Genomic DNA, 15658 nt, shown 5'->3' with positions numbered 1-15658 from the left:
AAGCAACACTGATTGACAATAAATTTCACATGCTGTTGTGCAAATGGAATAGACAACAGGTGGAAATTATAGGCAATTAGCAAGACACCCCCAATAAAGGAGTGGTTCTGCAGGTGGTGACCACAGACCACTTCTCAGTTCCTATGCTTCCTGGCTGATGTTTTGGTCACTTTTGAATGCTGGCGGTGCTTTCACTCTAGTGGTAGCATGAGACGGAGTCTACAACCCACACAAGTGGCTCAGGTAGTGCAGCTCATCCAGGATGGCACATCAATGCGAGCTGTGGCAAGAAGGATTGCTGTGTCTGTCAGCGTAGTGTCCAGAGCATGGAGGCGCTACCAGGAGACAGGCCAGTACATCAGGAGACGTGGAGGAGGCCGTAGGAGGGCAACAACCCAGCAGCAGGACCGCTACCTCCGCCTTTGTGCAAGGAGGAGCAGGAGGAGCACTGCCAGAACCCTGCAAAATGACCACCAGCAGGCCACAAATGTGCATGTGTCTGCTCAAACGGTCAGAAACAGACTCCATGAGGGTGGTATGAGGGCCCGACGTCCACAGGTGGGGGTTGTGCTTACAGCCCAACACCGTGCAGGACGTTTGGCATTTGCCAGAGAACACCAAGATTGGCAAATTCGCCACTGGCCCCCCGTGCTCTTCACAGATGAAAGCAGGTTCACACTGAGCACATGTGACAGACGTGACAGAGTCTGGAGAAGCCGTGGAGAACGTTCTGCTGCCTGCAACATCCTCCAGCATGACCGGTTTGGCGGTGGGTCAGTCATGGTGTGGGGTGGCATTTCTTTGGGGGGGGTTCACAGCCCTCCATGTGCTCGCCAGAGGTAGCCTGACTGCCATTAGGTACCGAGATGAGATCCTCAGACCCCTTGTGAGACCATATGCTGGTGCGGTTGGCCCTGGGTTCCTCCTAATGCAAGACAATGCTAGAACTCATGTGGCTGGAGTGTGTCAGCAGTTCCTGCAAGAGGAAGGCATTGACGCTATGGACTGGCCCGCCCGTTCCCCAGACCTGAATCCAATTGTGCACATCTGGGACATCATGTCTCGCTCCATCCACCAACGCCACGTTGCACCACAGACTGTCCAGGAGTTGGCGGATGCTTTAGTCCACGTCTGGGAGGAGATCCCTCAGGAGACCATCCGCCACCTCATCAGGAGCATGCCAAGGCATTGTAGGGAGGTCATACAGGCACGTGGAGGCCACACACACTACCGAGCCTCATTTTGACTTGTTTTAAGGACATTACATCAAAGTTGGATCAGCCTGTAGTGTGGTTTTTCCACTTTAATTTTGAGTGTGACTCCAAATCCAGACCTCCATGGGTTGATAAATTGGATTTCCATTGATTATTTTTGTGTGATTTTGTTGTCAGCACATTTAACTATGTAAAGAAAAAAGTATTTAATAAGATTATTTCATTCATTCAGATCTAGGATGTGTTATTTTAGTGTTCCCTTTATTTTTTGGAGCAGTGTATATTCTTATTCCATTCCTTTACTAGATTGTGTGTATTAGGTTTTGTTGTGGAATTGTTAGATATTACCTGTTAGATACTACTGAACTGTCGGATCTAGAAACATAAGCATTTCGCTACACTCGCAATAACATCTGCTAAACATGTGTATGTGACCAATAAAATTTGATTTGATGAAACTGGCTATCATGAGGAGCGCCACAAGAATTGAAGATTCAGAGAGTTACCTCTGCTGCAGAGGATAAGTTCATTAGAGTTACCAGCTTCAGATATTTCAGCCCAAATAAATGCTTCACAAAGTTCAAGTAACAGACACATCTCAACATCAACTGTTCAGAGGAGACTGTGTGAATCAGGCCTTCATGGTCGAATTGCTGCAAAGAAACCACTACTAAAGGACACCAATGAGAAGAAGAGACTTGCTTGGGCTAAGAAACACGAGCAATGGACATTAGACCGATGGAAATTTCTCCTTTGGTCTGGAGTCCAAATTGGAGATTTTTGGTTACAACGGCCGAGTCTTTGTGAGACGCGGTGTGGGTGAACGGATGATCTCCACATTTGTATTTCCCACCGTAAAGCATGGAGGAGGTGTGATGGTGAGGGAGTGCTTCGCTGGTGACACTATCAGTGATTTATTTAGAATTAGAGGCACGCTTAACCAGCATGGCTACCACAGCATTCTGTAGCGATACGCCATCCCAACTGGTTTGGGCTTAGTGGGACTATCATTTGTTTTTCAACAGGACCCAAAACATACCTCCAGGCTGTGTAAGGGCTATTTTACCAAGAAGGAGAGTGATGGAGTGCTGCATCAGATGACCTGGCCTCCACAATCCCCCGACCTCAACCAAATTGAGATGATTTGGGATGAGTCGGACCGCAGAGTGAAGGAAAAGCAGCCAACAAGTGCTCAGCATTTGTGGGAACTCCTTCAAGACTGTTGGAAAAGCATTCCAGGTGAAGCTGGTTGAGAGAATCTCAAGAGTGTGCAAAGCTGTCATCAAGGCAAAGGGTGGCTATTTGAAGAATCTCAAATAGAAAATATGTTTTGATTTGTTGAACACATTTTTGGTTACTACATGATTCCATATGTGTTATTTCAAAGTTTTGATGTCTTCACTATTATTCTACAATGTAGAAAATAGTAAAAAATAAAGAAAAACCTTGGAATGAGGAATTAGCAAAAACAGAAACGTCCTCTCACTGTCAACTGCGTTTATTTTCAGCAAACTTAACATGTGTAAATATTTGTATGAACATAACAAGATTCAACAACTGAGACATAAACTGAACAAGTTCCACAGACATGTGACTAACAGAAATTGAATAATGTGTCCCTGAACAAAGGGGGGGTCAAAATCAAAAGTAACAGTCAGTATCTGGTGTGGCCACCAGCTGCATTAAGTACTGCAGTGCATCTCCTCCTCATGTACTGCACCAGATTTGCCAGTTCTTGCTGTGAGATCTTACCCCACTCTTCCACCAAGGCACGTGCAAGTTCCCAGACATTTCTGGGGGGAATGGCCCTAGCCCTCACCCTCTGATCCAACAGGTCGCAGACGTGTTCAATGGGATTGAGATCCGGGCTCTTCGCTGGCCATGGCAGAACACTGACATTCCTGTCTTGCAGGAAATCACGCACAGAACGAGCAGTATGGCTGGTGGCATTGTCATGCTGGTGGGTCATGTCAGGAAGGGTACCACCTATTGCAGACAGTATGAGCACTGATGGAGGGATTGTGCGTTCCTGGTGTAACTCGGGCCGTTGTTGTTGCCATCCTGTACCTGTCCCGCAGGTGTGATGTTCAGATGTACCGATCCTGTGCAGGTGTTGTTACACGTGGTCTGCCACTGCGAGGACGATCAGCTGTCCGTCCTGTCTCCCTGTAGCGCTGTCTTTGGCATCTCACAGTACGGACATTGCAATTTATTGCCCTGGCCACATCTGTAGTCCTCATGCCTCCTTGCAGCATGCCTAAGGCACGTTCACGCAGATGAGCAGGGACCCTGGGCATCTTTCTTTTGGTGTTTTTCAGAGTCAGTAGAAAGGCCTCTTTAGTGTCCTAAGTTTTCATAACTGTGACCTTAATTGCCTACCGTCTGTAAACTGTTAGTGTCTTAACGACCGTTCCACAGGTGCATGTTCATTAATTGTTTATGGTTCATTGAACAAGCATGTGAAACAGTGTTCAAACCCTTTACAATGAATATCTGTGAAGTTATTTGGATTTTTACGAATTATCTTTGAAAGACAGGGTCCTGAAAAAGGGACGCTTCTTTTTTGCTGAGTTTATATATATATATATATATATTTTTTTTTTTACAAATGTTTGCATTTTTCTTCCACTTTGACATTAGAGTATTTTGTGTATATCATTGACAAAAAAAATCACAATTAAATCAATTTTAATCCCACTTTTTAACAATAAAATGTGGAAAAAGTAAAGGGGTGTGAATACTTTCTGAAGGCACTGTATGTTCGAATCTCACTGACACCGTGCCACAGTAAAAAATACATCTGTTTGCATGATTAATGCCTAGGCAAATACATTTTCCTGTGTCCTATCTGTGTTTGGATTTCAAACCAGTTAACCCAAACTAAGTTAGCAGTGTTATTAAAAGTCTTATTGAAACATTCCCTGAAAGTTTTAAGGAAGTTATTCCAAAACCTCAAAATAACCTATAATTTCCGTTCACAAAATGTTAATAAAACTTCCCAGGAAAACTTTCAGGGAACTACAGTAAAATGTTCTCAGAAAATCCCTGCAACATAAAAATGCATGTTCCCAGAACAGGCAACATTTTCACTTCCGTTCTCAGAACGTTTAAAAAACCTTCAGTTTTACAGGTCAGGAAACATATAGCTTTATTCCCAGAACCAATGGGAAATTAAAAACATACGTTCCCACAACTTCCAAGGAACCAAATGTGCTAGCTGGGAAACGACACTTAGAGTGATTGTCAATTTTGTGTGTGTGTTTTACCTGTTTGAGGGGCCGTAAGGAGCCAATCGTGTCCCAGCCACTGTGCTCTCCCCACATAGGAAGCTCCCCTGGCTGCAGCAGCATCTGACAGCCCTTATAGTTACTGTATTCATACACCACCCACCTGCCAAAGACACACACATTCAGCTGAAACAGGGCCATATTCATTAGGGCGCAACGCAGAAAAACATCTTAAAACGGAAAACAAAAATTAGCCTTCTTACTGGACAAGTTCAGGTAGTACCTCCCTGTTTCACTTGTTTTCTTACTGAACATGACACACGTCTGAGGCCAAAGAAACCTAGGTTCCTTCTCTATGTATAGTGGTCTGGCAGTAATGTTAGCTGTTCAGTGACATAAGAGATGACAGGCTATCTCTCTACTCACAGTCCACTGTGGACCTGCAGAGACTGGGTGAAGAAGTCCTTCATGTGCTCTGTGGGCGTCACAACAACCATCTTGAGGCCCTCAAAGGAACTCAGGGAAAACAGGCTGATGGACGGGTCGGAGAAACTCTACAGAGGTAACAGGAAGGGAAGGGAGCCATCTTAGATGAGAATGCCATTGGATTTACTTTATTTATGTTCTGTCCTTTTTCAATAAGTGCCTGTATTGAACTATATTAGGGCAGAATACACAATACATCCTTTATACCTATATTTGTAAAGCAGTCCACACCTTTTGGCTGGAGTCATACTAAGACTAGGACAAAAGTAGGACATTATGGGGAAAAGGTTGTAATTTGTGACGATCCAATGGTGGCTGAACGGAAACTACATTAATCTACACTACATTACCAAAGGTATATGGACACCAGCTTGTCGTACAGCTCATTCCAAAATCATGGGCATTAATATAGAGTTGCCCCCCCCCCCTTTTGCTGCTAGAACAGCCTCCACTCTTCTGGGAAGGCTTTCCACTTGATTTTATTTGTATTTATTTTTTATTTCACCTTTATTTAACCAGTTAGGCTAGTTGAGAACAAGTTCTCATTTGCAACTGCGACCTGGCCAAGATAAAGCATAGCAATTCGACGCATGCAACAACACAGAGTTACACATGGAATAAACAAAATATACAGTCAATAATACAGTAGAGAAAAATAAAACAAAAAGTCTATAAACAGTGAATGCAAATGAGGTAAGATAAGGGAGGCAATAAATAGGCCATGGTGGTGAAGTAATTACAATATGGCAATTAAACACTGGAATGGTAGATGTGCAGAAGATGAATGTGCAAGTAGAGATACTGGGGTGCAAAGGAGCAAGATAAATAAATAGATACAGTATGGGGATGAGGTAGATAGATGGGCTGTTTACAGATGGGCTATGTACAGGTGCAGTGATCTGTGAGCTGCTCTGACAGCTGGTGCTTAAAGCTAGTGAGGGAGATATGAGTCTCCAGCTTCAGTGATTTTTGCAGTTCGTTCCAGTCATTGGCAGCAGAGAACTGGAAGGAAAGGCGACCAAAGGAGGAATTGGCTTTGGGGATGACCAGTGAGATATACCTGCTGGAGCGGGTGCTACGAGTGGGTGCTGCTATGGTGACCAGTGAGCTGAGATAAGGCGGGGCTTTACCTAGCAGAGACTTGTAGACAACCTGTAGCCAATAGATGTTGGAACATTGCTGCGGGGACTTGCTACCATTCAGCCACAACAGCATTAGTGAGGTCGGGCACTGATGTTGGGCAATTAGGCCTGGCTCGCAGTCTAAGTTCCAATTCATCCCAAAGGTGTTCGATGGGGTTAAGGTCAAGGCTCTGTGCAGGCCAGTCAAGTTCTTCCACACTGATCTCGACAAACCATTTCTGTATGGACCTCGCTTTGTGCATGGGGCATTGTCATGCTGAAATAGGAAAGAGCCGTACCCAAACTGTTGCCACAAAGTTGGAAGCACAGAATCATCTATGTCATTGTGTGCTGTACCGTTAAGATTTCCCTTCACTGGAACTAAGGGGCCTAGCTCGAACCATGAAAAACAGCCCCAGACCATTATTTCTCCTCCACCAAACTTTACAGTGGGCACTATGCATTTGGGCAGGTAGCGTTCTCCTGGAAATGTGGCATCCTTTGACGGTGCTACTTTGAAAGTCACTGAGCTCTTCAGTAAGGCCATTCTACTGACAATGTTTGTCTATGGAGATTGCATGTTTGTGTACTCAATTTTATATACCTGTCAGCAATGGGTGTGGCTGAAATAGCAGAATACACTCATTTGAAGGACTGTTCACATACTTTTGTATATATAGTGTATTTATCACCATCTATTTATCATGGCATATAATACTGTTAAAATGAATGTATGCTCACATGTCTCATCTAGCTTGTTGTGCTACCTAAAGATAGCAGTAGATGGGCTGAGGTCATGCCAGGTACACTCACATAGGGAATGGGCCTCAGTGATTTGACAGAAGCGGCCACACAGCCACAGGAAATGAGATCGGGATAAAGGCCCTCTCCCAGGACGTACTGGTTTCCACAGCAACCCTCCTCATCAAAAAGCAGCCAACTGGACGGGGCAAGAAGAGCAGTGAGCGTGAGTAAGACAATCAGCATCACAGACATTGTTCAATGCCTCCTATGGCAACTACAATTAAAGATATATTGTGCATGCCTACAGTAGAATACTGACAATCCATAATTAGCAACCTATAAGTAAAAATGTGCATTGACCCATAATAATAACAGTTTGGATTTATATAACATAATAGTAAAAGGGGACATAACTCCACCTCTAGGATCAATACAGATCAAATAGTAGTCCTCCAGTACTCACCTTCCCCTGATGACTCTGAAGGACATGGGGGAGGCAGAGCCACAGTGCCCTGCCTCCCCCTCGTACCCCTCACTCACTCCCCTGTAGTGGGGCTGGCTGTAGGCCCACAGCTGGAGACACAAAAGCACAACTTAGTACACACTTCACGGCTGGGTATCAATTCTCAGATAGCCCCTTTTCCTAGTCTCTTTTTGATAGGTGAAAGTAATGTTATGTAATGATATATACATACCATGAACTTTGGTTCTCTGGTGCCATAAAGGTCCTGCTGTAATAATAAAAGTGATTTGACATATTTTCCAACATCTATACCATATATTTTTCAGAGAGCCACATAGAGCTACAAAGAAGAGACATAGGAGGGATTTCATCTGCATGTCAAGCCTTTGTCAGTCTTATGATCTATTCCTCTAATAGGCTACGAAACGGTGCTCACCAATCGTATGGGTCGGATAGACTTGGCTGCTCCATAGTTGCCACCCCAGTGCAGAGTGGCAGGATGTTTGCCTTTCTCCAGTATGCACTGCTCTCCACTGAAGCATTTCTCGCTGTACGCCACCCATCTGAAACACAGACCAGCCCAGAGACCATCAGCACTACAGAGGCACAGTGAATTGTGAATGACAAAGTCACGTGAAACTATGTGAACTTTAGTTTGTTGGGATTAGGGTTTCAAAGGGAGGGTATATTATGGGAAACTACCAGCATTTTGGTAACTTTCAAGTTTCTTTTGAATTTGAACAGATGACACCTCTTTGGGTACTTAAACCATCAACTTAGTGAATATCATTGGGGTTTAATATGAGGGTTTCAGCATGAAATATCCTTTATATATTTTTTAAAACACATTTATTTGACTATGTCTTTGTTGTAAATGTTTTGGTGCCAAACTGGTGGCAGTGGTGAAAAAGGTCAATAGTTGGAAGAGATGCAGAGTTAATTTAAAATAATACCTTTGTTGATTAGATACTTTTTGAATTCATTATCTTTAACCATATGGTCTATTCACTAGAAACTAATGGACAATATGGACAAATATAAAAAAAAAATAATTCTATATGAATACAAGTTATTCAAGTAGAAATGACCAAAGTTACCATAGATTACCTGTTAATTACTAAGATTACAGAAGTTTCTGGTAACTTGGTAAATTAATGGTAGCTTTGCAATAATATTTGGGATGCACCTCTATTAAGATGTTATTATGACTGGTCTTCTGCAAAGTTGTGGTGATTTCCATTTAACCCTTTACACTCGTGGGAATTGGCCTATATGGAATTGGCCTATATTTCTTACAAAAGAAATATGAAAAGCATATGCATAAACATTGTAGCAATTGAAAGGGAACAGTTTCGAGATTATGGGAAAATTATTAGACCAATGTTGAGGACACAACAGTTCACCTGACAAGACTGAATGCAAACACTACACTGCTGATTTATGTGCATTTTACATTTACTGTAATTTTCGCAGCATTTGTTGATAACAAAATCTGAAAACACTCTGTATACATTCAGTAACATCATAAGAATATTTGTGGGATATTTGGGGTAGGTGCAACATAAGACAAAAAAAATACAAGGGTTTGAGTGAGAGGACTAACTGGTGTCTCCAAGTGACTACACACCTCTCCAAAGTGTGAACAGTTCCTAAGTCATTTCAATGACAAAGAAGTCTTCAGCTATAAGGTGTTTTTGTGAGCTCTCCTCGCTGTGCTGTTGAGGAACTAAAACGAGCACACTTGTAGTTGTTTTGTTTGGAACACAACCCTGCACCCCCGCCATCACACAATTACTATTGCTGTTAACGCAATCCAAAACGGCCCATTTTAAATAGCGATCTGGGTCAGGTGGGCATCATTTCAATGCTTGTTCTATTGCCAACATGACTAGCTAAGTTATAAAATACGATCTTACAGTGTTAGGCTTCACAAGGCAAATCAGAGAAATAGATGGTAATTTTGGTGTGCATAGAAAGGAGCCATGAATGCATTCAGGTGCATGTTCCGCTGCTCATTTTCCACACAATCAACAAACATGGGCTCATTCTGTTCAGAACAACCCAGGGTATGACGCTATGTCATCTTGTAACTGTACATCAAACATAGTGATCATAAACTTTGACACTGTGCACCGAGTGTACAAAAAAGAAATCCGATCAGATGATCCTTTATTGATGTCACTTGTTGAATCCACTTCAAATCAGTGTAGATGAAGGGGAGAAGACAGGTTAAAGAATCATTTTTAAGCCTTGAGACATGGATTGTGTATGTGTGCCATTCAGTGGACGAATGGGCAAGACAAAAGATTTAAGTGCCACTGAATGGGGTATGGTAGTAGGTGCCAGGTGCATCAGTTTGAGTGTGTCAAGAACTGCAACACTGCTGGGTTTTTCACGCTCAACAGTTTCCTTTGTGTAACAAGAATGGTCCACCACCCAAAGGACATCCAGCCAACTTCACAACTGTGAGAAGCATTGGAGTCAACATGGGCCAGCATCCCTGTGGAATGCTTTCAAAGCCTTGTAGAGTCCATGCCCTCACAATTTGAGGCTGTGCTGAGGGCAAAAGGGGGTGCAACTCAATATTAGGAAGGTGTTCCTAATGTTTTGTACACTCAGTATATATGATATGAGTTTTCTGATATGGAAAAGTGAAGTGCACATTTGGACTCACGGGTGTTTGGCATGCTTGTATGACATCAAAGCTGTATTTATTATAATCCTCAACATCTCATCCTTCAAAATACATCGAGTCCTCTTCATTTACAGGACTTCCCTAACTCAGACATGTGCAAAAGTTTCCCAATTAGCGGGAGGGTAGGGTCAACTTCTTGTCGCATGCGGTGCTTAAGTTCAGAACGGCTGTCAGTCAAACCCCATACAGAACTGTGAAGCGCAGAGTTTACTTCCTGAATTGACCCCAACCCTGGTCCTCTAATTGATACTCACACTCCACTCTTCACACAGAATGTGGTGGTCTTTTCAGTGGCTCCATCCTTCTCCAGATCAGGGACGTCCAGATCCAAAATGTCCCTTCTCCCGGCTCCAGGAGAGCCAGTGTCCTCCTGCAGTGAGACTGAAGGCTCTATGAAGTCCTAACAATGGGAACCATGCAGAAGAGATCACTGAGTAAGACTGCTTTATAAAATAGCTACAACAACTCTTACACTAATGTAGCCTAGTGCAAAAACAGAGCTTACATGAAGAAATGTGGGCTGGTTCACTGTATAGAAACTAGCACCACTGTACAAACCACTTTTATCCAAATCCTATGAAGTTTCCTTTCTCTTGTTCTTTCCTGTTCAAGTAGCCTCAAACTGAAAAACTCTACAAGCTGCATTTACATAGCTGGTGCATTTAGTTCAGGTAGTTCATTCCGTAAGCACTATCCGTAGTGGGAGCTTTGCAGAATGGCTGCTGGTGGCTGGTGATTACACAATAGTGTGTAGTTGATCTAAAGAGTGGTGCTGCTAACAGCCAGAGGGCACTAGGGGTGGAGGAAACTGGAATACTAATGAACCTGCGGTATGGTAGACAGTTAGCAATTAACTCTACCTGTTTAATCCTATTAGAAGCGTAGCCTATCCTAGCCAGGAGTTCACTGTTAGAGCGTTTCTACTAGCTAGTGCTTCTGACTGATATCAGGAGGCTAAAATAGACACTTAGACAGTGATGAGGTGATGGAAAGGGAGTGGAATAGAGGTCTGCTGGGTGTCAACTGGGTCATACCGATGGCTAATATAAAACATTTGGCCGGGTTTCAGACAAATGACTCTGCCATGCACACACACACACACACACACACACACACACACACACACACACACACACACACACACACACACACACACACACACACACACACACACACACACACACACACACACACACACACACACACACACACACACACACACACACACACACACACACACACACACACACACACACACACACACACATATTTCATTGACTTCCCTCATTCTTTCAAATCAAGTGTAAGCGTTCAGGGTTTGCACAGGTACACATTCCCACATAGGCCACATATACTGAATACACTGTAAATAACCATATTATTAAAATCCCGTAACTTACTGCCTGTAAGAAACGGAAAGAAAGCAGCAGAGGGTGATCGGCTCCACCCAGATCTGCACAGTCACTGTATTCTCCCTCCTCCAGTAAATACTGCCGTCCTGTGTAGTCCTCTCCAGTGTAGCCCACCCATCTGTCAAACACAGAGGTCACAGGTCAAACCACAGCTAAATACTCCTACTCACACTTATACCAACACAGCTTAAATAGGAGCCTGGGTGTCAATGATACTGTTATCAGCACCAACGTGCCTTAGCGGTGGATATGCCACCTGAGTTAGTGCTAAGGAATGTTTGATTGATTTATTGTTTGATTGTGATTGTTTGGGTTTTTTGTGGTGTTACAATTGAAATGTTATCAGATGTCAGGCGTACCAACCCTCTCTGTAACCAAACACCACACCAAACACACACACCAAACACACACACCACACACACCACACACACACACACACACACACACACACACACACACACACACACACACACACACACACACACACACACACACACACACCAAACACACACACCACACACACCACACACACACACACACACCACACTTCCTGTTCTACTTGGCTTATGTTTGCACAGGGAGCTACATTTGCTCCATATGACAGTAGAGGTAGCATTCCTGAGGAATCACATGACCAGTAGATTGTGAAACTGTTTGCAGCAGAATGACACACCTTGTAAAAACCTCAGTAGAGGTAGCAGTCCAGAGTAAGTATGCAGCTTGGCATGAATGCACTTCCTTTCTCCCTCCCTCACTCTGTCCCTCACTCACTCACAAAAAACAAATGCATGTGAATTCCCAAACAAACAAAACCTTATTTTCTCCATACAAATTGGAATGACATTTAACTAAGAGGGTCTGGACATGTTCATTAATCTGAGTCTATGAGTGAGAGTCCTCATCTGTCTCCATCAGCTGTGGATGACAGGCAGGCGCAGACAGGAGGGAGGGCATTGACATGGACTCACACTCCACCAATGACCCGTAGCGACGACGCCCCCTTCAGCCCAGCTACAGCTCCCAGACTGGGGGTTTGGCCTCTCAGCTCTCTGCCCTGCCCCTGGAAGAGGGGCTGCTCGAACACCAACATCTAAAACAAAAACACACAAACAAAAAACTATATCTCATGCACTTTCTAAATTAATTTACTTTCATTATCATTAATCATCATTGTGAAAATTGAAGTGATTATTTAACTGTATGAGATCGGCTGTTTACTGCAGGGGATAGGGGTTTATGCTGTACTTTCAATATTAATGTCTTACCTTAGGATCCAGAGGTCTCCTCACTCTGAGCCCACTCTGTCAGAAAGACACAGAACATAATGAAACCAAACCTTGATGAAAATGAGGCCCAGACGTATATATTTCTGAGACTTTGAGACATAGACCATTAAATGGAAGAAATCCTATGGGCCAATTTGGAAATCGAATATAAACTCCTTTCCTGAGTGTACAGCATTGAAATGTAATTGGGCCCAGACCAAGCAGTGCCAGCCACCTCAGAGTGATGCCACCGTGGTGAACCCTTACCATTCTGAGGGGTCTCAGTGACCTCACAGTGGTGACCTGGGGATGACCAACGCCAGGTGTTGTGGAGCCGCCTGCTTCCATAACCGCATAGTTCCCATGGAAACCAGGGCTACAGTAGGCAAGCCAACTAAGGTGGAAAAACAAGACGAAGGCATTATCAATGAGAGGCCCAGGTAATCTAATCTCAATTGTTTGCTAAGCAGACGCTTGTGTTACAAGCATCGAGGCGTCGCTGATATTGTTGTTAATTTACAGGTAAACATTGTCCATTCATGTGGCACCACATTTATGGAGGCTGCTCAGTTCATTGCTTTATGCATGAAATGTATGCATGGTTGAATGCCTGATCAAACACAAATACTTTGTCCACAGTCATACTGTCAGTGTCACTAATCTCCACTACAATAGAAACCACTCATCTTCTCTGTAAGAAAACAAATATTTTATTGAAAACCTGTTACTATGGAACAACAAAGGAAAATCCCTAACGGAAAAACAATGTTTTCCACACAAAATTGAAATCACAGTGCAGATGGCTCGCTTGCTCTCTCTCTTCGCCAATGACACGACTGTGTGTTCAGTCTTCAGTCTGTTGCGTGTAGAATATCCTAGCCTATTCTTTGATGATAGGGCAAGACATTGCAAGCCAATAAATTGCGAGATACAGCTTTTGATTGCAGACAGATGGGCCTAATGCACGGTTCTGACTGTCTGTCGCCCTCCCCTCTCTCTCCTTCCCTCACTAGCTCGCTATGAAAGATGCAAGTGTTTGTGTTTTCGAAAGTACGGAAACTAATCAGTCTCCTCCATTCCAAAAATTCTGAATCTTAGGAGTCGATTTCTAGTGGAAGATGTATTTTCTTTCTACTAAATGTCTTGGTAAGTCACAGTATTTAACAAACTTTAAAGTACTTTTTTAGGAGAGAGTGGTCTGCACGCAGGCTGCATTCAGGCAGCTCGAGATTATTTGATTGACAGTTCTGGTCGCCTAGTGATGGACGTTAGTCCCGCTTCGGAAGCCGCATTCCTTTACAGACAAGTCAAATGCCCGGTCAGTGGTCGCTTTGAAACTATCTCCAGAGAAGATTTGGTGTTGGCATTTAAAAAACCGTAGTGTACCTGTACAGCCAAACAAACATGTCGTAGCCGAGGCACTTTCAAGGGTACATGACCGTGGTAGATAGAACTTCCTTGCCCGGCCCTAGTGGTCATACACATGTAATAGGTCCATTATTCTGCATTGTGAATTGAGGTGGAACTTTGTGATTTTTCTAATCGTTTTAACGGAAAACCGATAAAAAAATGGCTGTTTAAATGTTAAGCAAAACTGTACATTTGTCGCATCCCTAATTGCATCATACTTTGGCAGTCAAATTCCATTCCTAACTGTGGCTGACTTCATCTGTAAATATGGGTGTGTTAGTAAATAGATTTTACAGAGTCTGGTGACATGGTCTTTATTGAAGAGTTACCACATTAACTACCTCACTACCTCCACCCTGAAGTGAGACATTATGAAACTTCATTTTAAGTGCTAATTCTGTCACTTCTATTACCACCCATAAACATTCCTGTACCGAATATGTGTGCTTTATAAACACAGCTGAAAATAACAGTTTAAGCAGGAAATGCCCTTTCCTAGCAGGTGCATGCTAGAGAGCTGGAGCTCAATGACTCAGCTGAGAACAATCCACCCAAATTCTGTTGAAACAATATGGACGTTGGTTGGCAAGGACACATCTCCTCAATGAGTCATTCCCCCCGTTGTTTTAGCATTGTAAGTGCTTCCTATTTCAGTCTATATAGCCTGTAGCTACTGAAGCGCCCCCTCAGACAATGGCATTGAGTTCCTCTACAGTTACAGTTACCACTAACAGGATAGGCCTCCTCACCAGCCAGACTTGACAGTCAGGTTTGAGAGGTGGATAGGTCCAACACGTGTCCCCAAGCTGTCTGCTTCCGAGTTGAGACGTTCCGTGGCTCCTCCTGGCACTCCGGCTGGAAGCAGATGGATTTCTGGAGTGCCGTCATCCTGAACGGTGAAAGAGACACAACAACATTTATGTGGAGACATTCCACTACACACAGCTCTATCAATCCTTCTCTATCAGGCCCCATTATAATGACTAAGGCTGAGAAATGGGAAGATAAAGGGGGAAATTGAGAGAAAAAGGGGGAGCAGAGAGAGGATAACAGAGAGTGACAAAGTCAGAGAAAAAGAGGAGAGAATGAGAGAGAGAGACAGAGGCCCTGGCCCTCTGCCAAAGCTTCTCAGAGAGGGAGTGATAGTCAGAGAGGCCCTGGCCCTCTGCCAAAGCTTCTCAGAGAGGGAGTGATAGTCAGAGAGGCCCTGGCCCTCTGCCAAAGCTTCTCAGAGAGGGAGTGATAGTCAGAGAGGCCCTGGCCCTCTGCCAAAGCTTCTCAGAGAGGGAGTGATAGTCAGCCCTGGTAGGTCTAAATAAATGAACCATAGTCTCCCAATAGAAATGTTGGAGGGAAATCACTAATGGCGCATGGCACTGTAATGTCATGGTAATAAATATGCCAACCTTCACTAGTCTTCTGATGGAGCCGATGGTGATTGTGGTGGGCTTGTCCTCTGTCCCCTGGCTGGCCTGCTGCTGACCTGGTTGGTGGCTCAGTACTGTCTCCCCTTCCTCCAGCAGCATCCCGGGGCCCCGGAACCCCGGCTCCAGGTATAACAGCCAGCTACGACACAAACACACTGTGTGAGCACCCACTTCCATCTCTCCGTCCCTCTCAT

The 15658-nt window shown here is 43.9% G+C and overlaps 1 protein-coding gene across 2 annotated transcripts in view; it reads right to left on the bottom strand.

Moving 5' to 3' along the window:
* Positions 1–15658, bottom strand: part of LOC106603442 (uncharacterized) — an 86376-nt gene that overhangs the window by 9260 nt on the left and 61458 nt on the right. The window contains exons 7-19 of one of the 2 annotated variants that reach the window (XM_014197124.3): positions 15444–15603; positions 14787–14926; positions 12895–13021; positions 12628–12663; positions 12331–12452; positions 11351–11480; positions 10205–10350; positions 7692–7818; positions 7488–7523; positions 7256–7365; positions 6862–6988; positions 4868–4995; positions 4481–4604 (exon numbers count right to left, since the gene is read on the bottom strand). In XM_014197124.3, coding sequence (XP_014052599.1) covers positions 4481–4604; positions 4868–4995; positions 6862–6988; positions 7256–7365; positions 7488–7523; positions 7692–7818; positions 10205–10350; positions 11351–11480; positions 12331–12452; positions 12628–12663; positions 12895–13021; positions 14787–14926; positions 15444–15603 — 1513 coding nt within the window. The remainder of the gene's footprint in view (positions 1–4480; positions 4605–4867; positions 4996–6861; positions 6989–7255; positions 7366–7487; positions 7524–7691; positions 7819–10204; positions 10351–11350; positions 11481–12330; positions 12453–12627; positions 12664–12894; positions 13022–14786; positions 14927–15443; positions 15604–15658) is intronic. The other variant, XM_014197125.3, reaches the window with a different exon arrangement.

Source organism: Salmo salar, chromosome 04, assembly GCF_965601325.2.
Source record: "Salmo salar chromosome 04, fSalSal1, whole genome shotgun sequence".
In the NCBI taxonomy this organism is placed as follows: Eukaryota; Metazoa; Chordata; class Actinopteri; order Salmoniformes; family Salmonidae; genus Salmo; species Salmo salar.
This window is presented reverse-complemented; position numbering and strand designations above follow the sequence as displayed.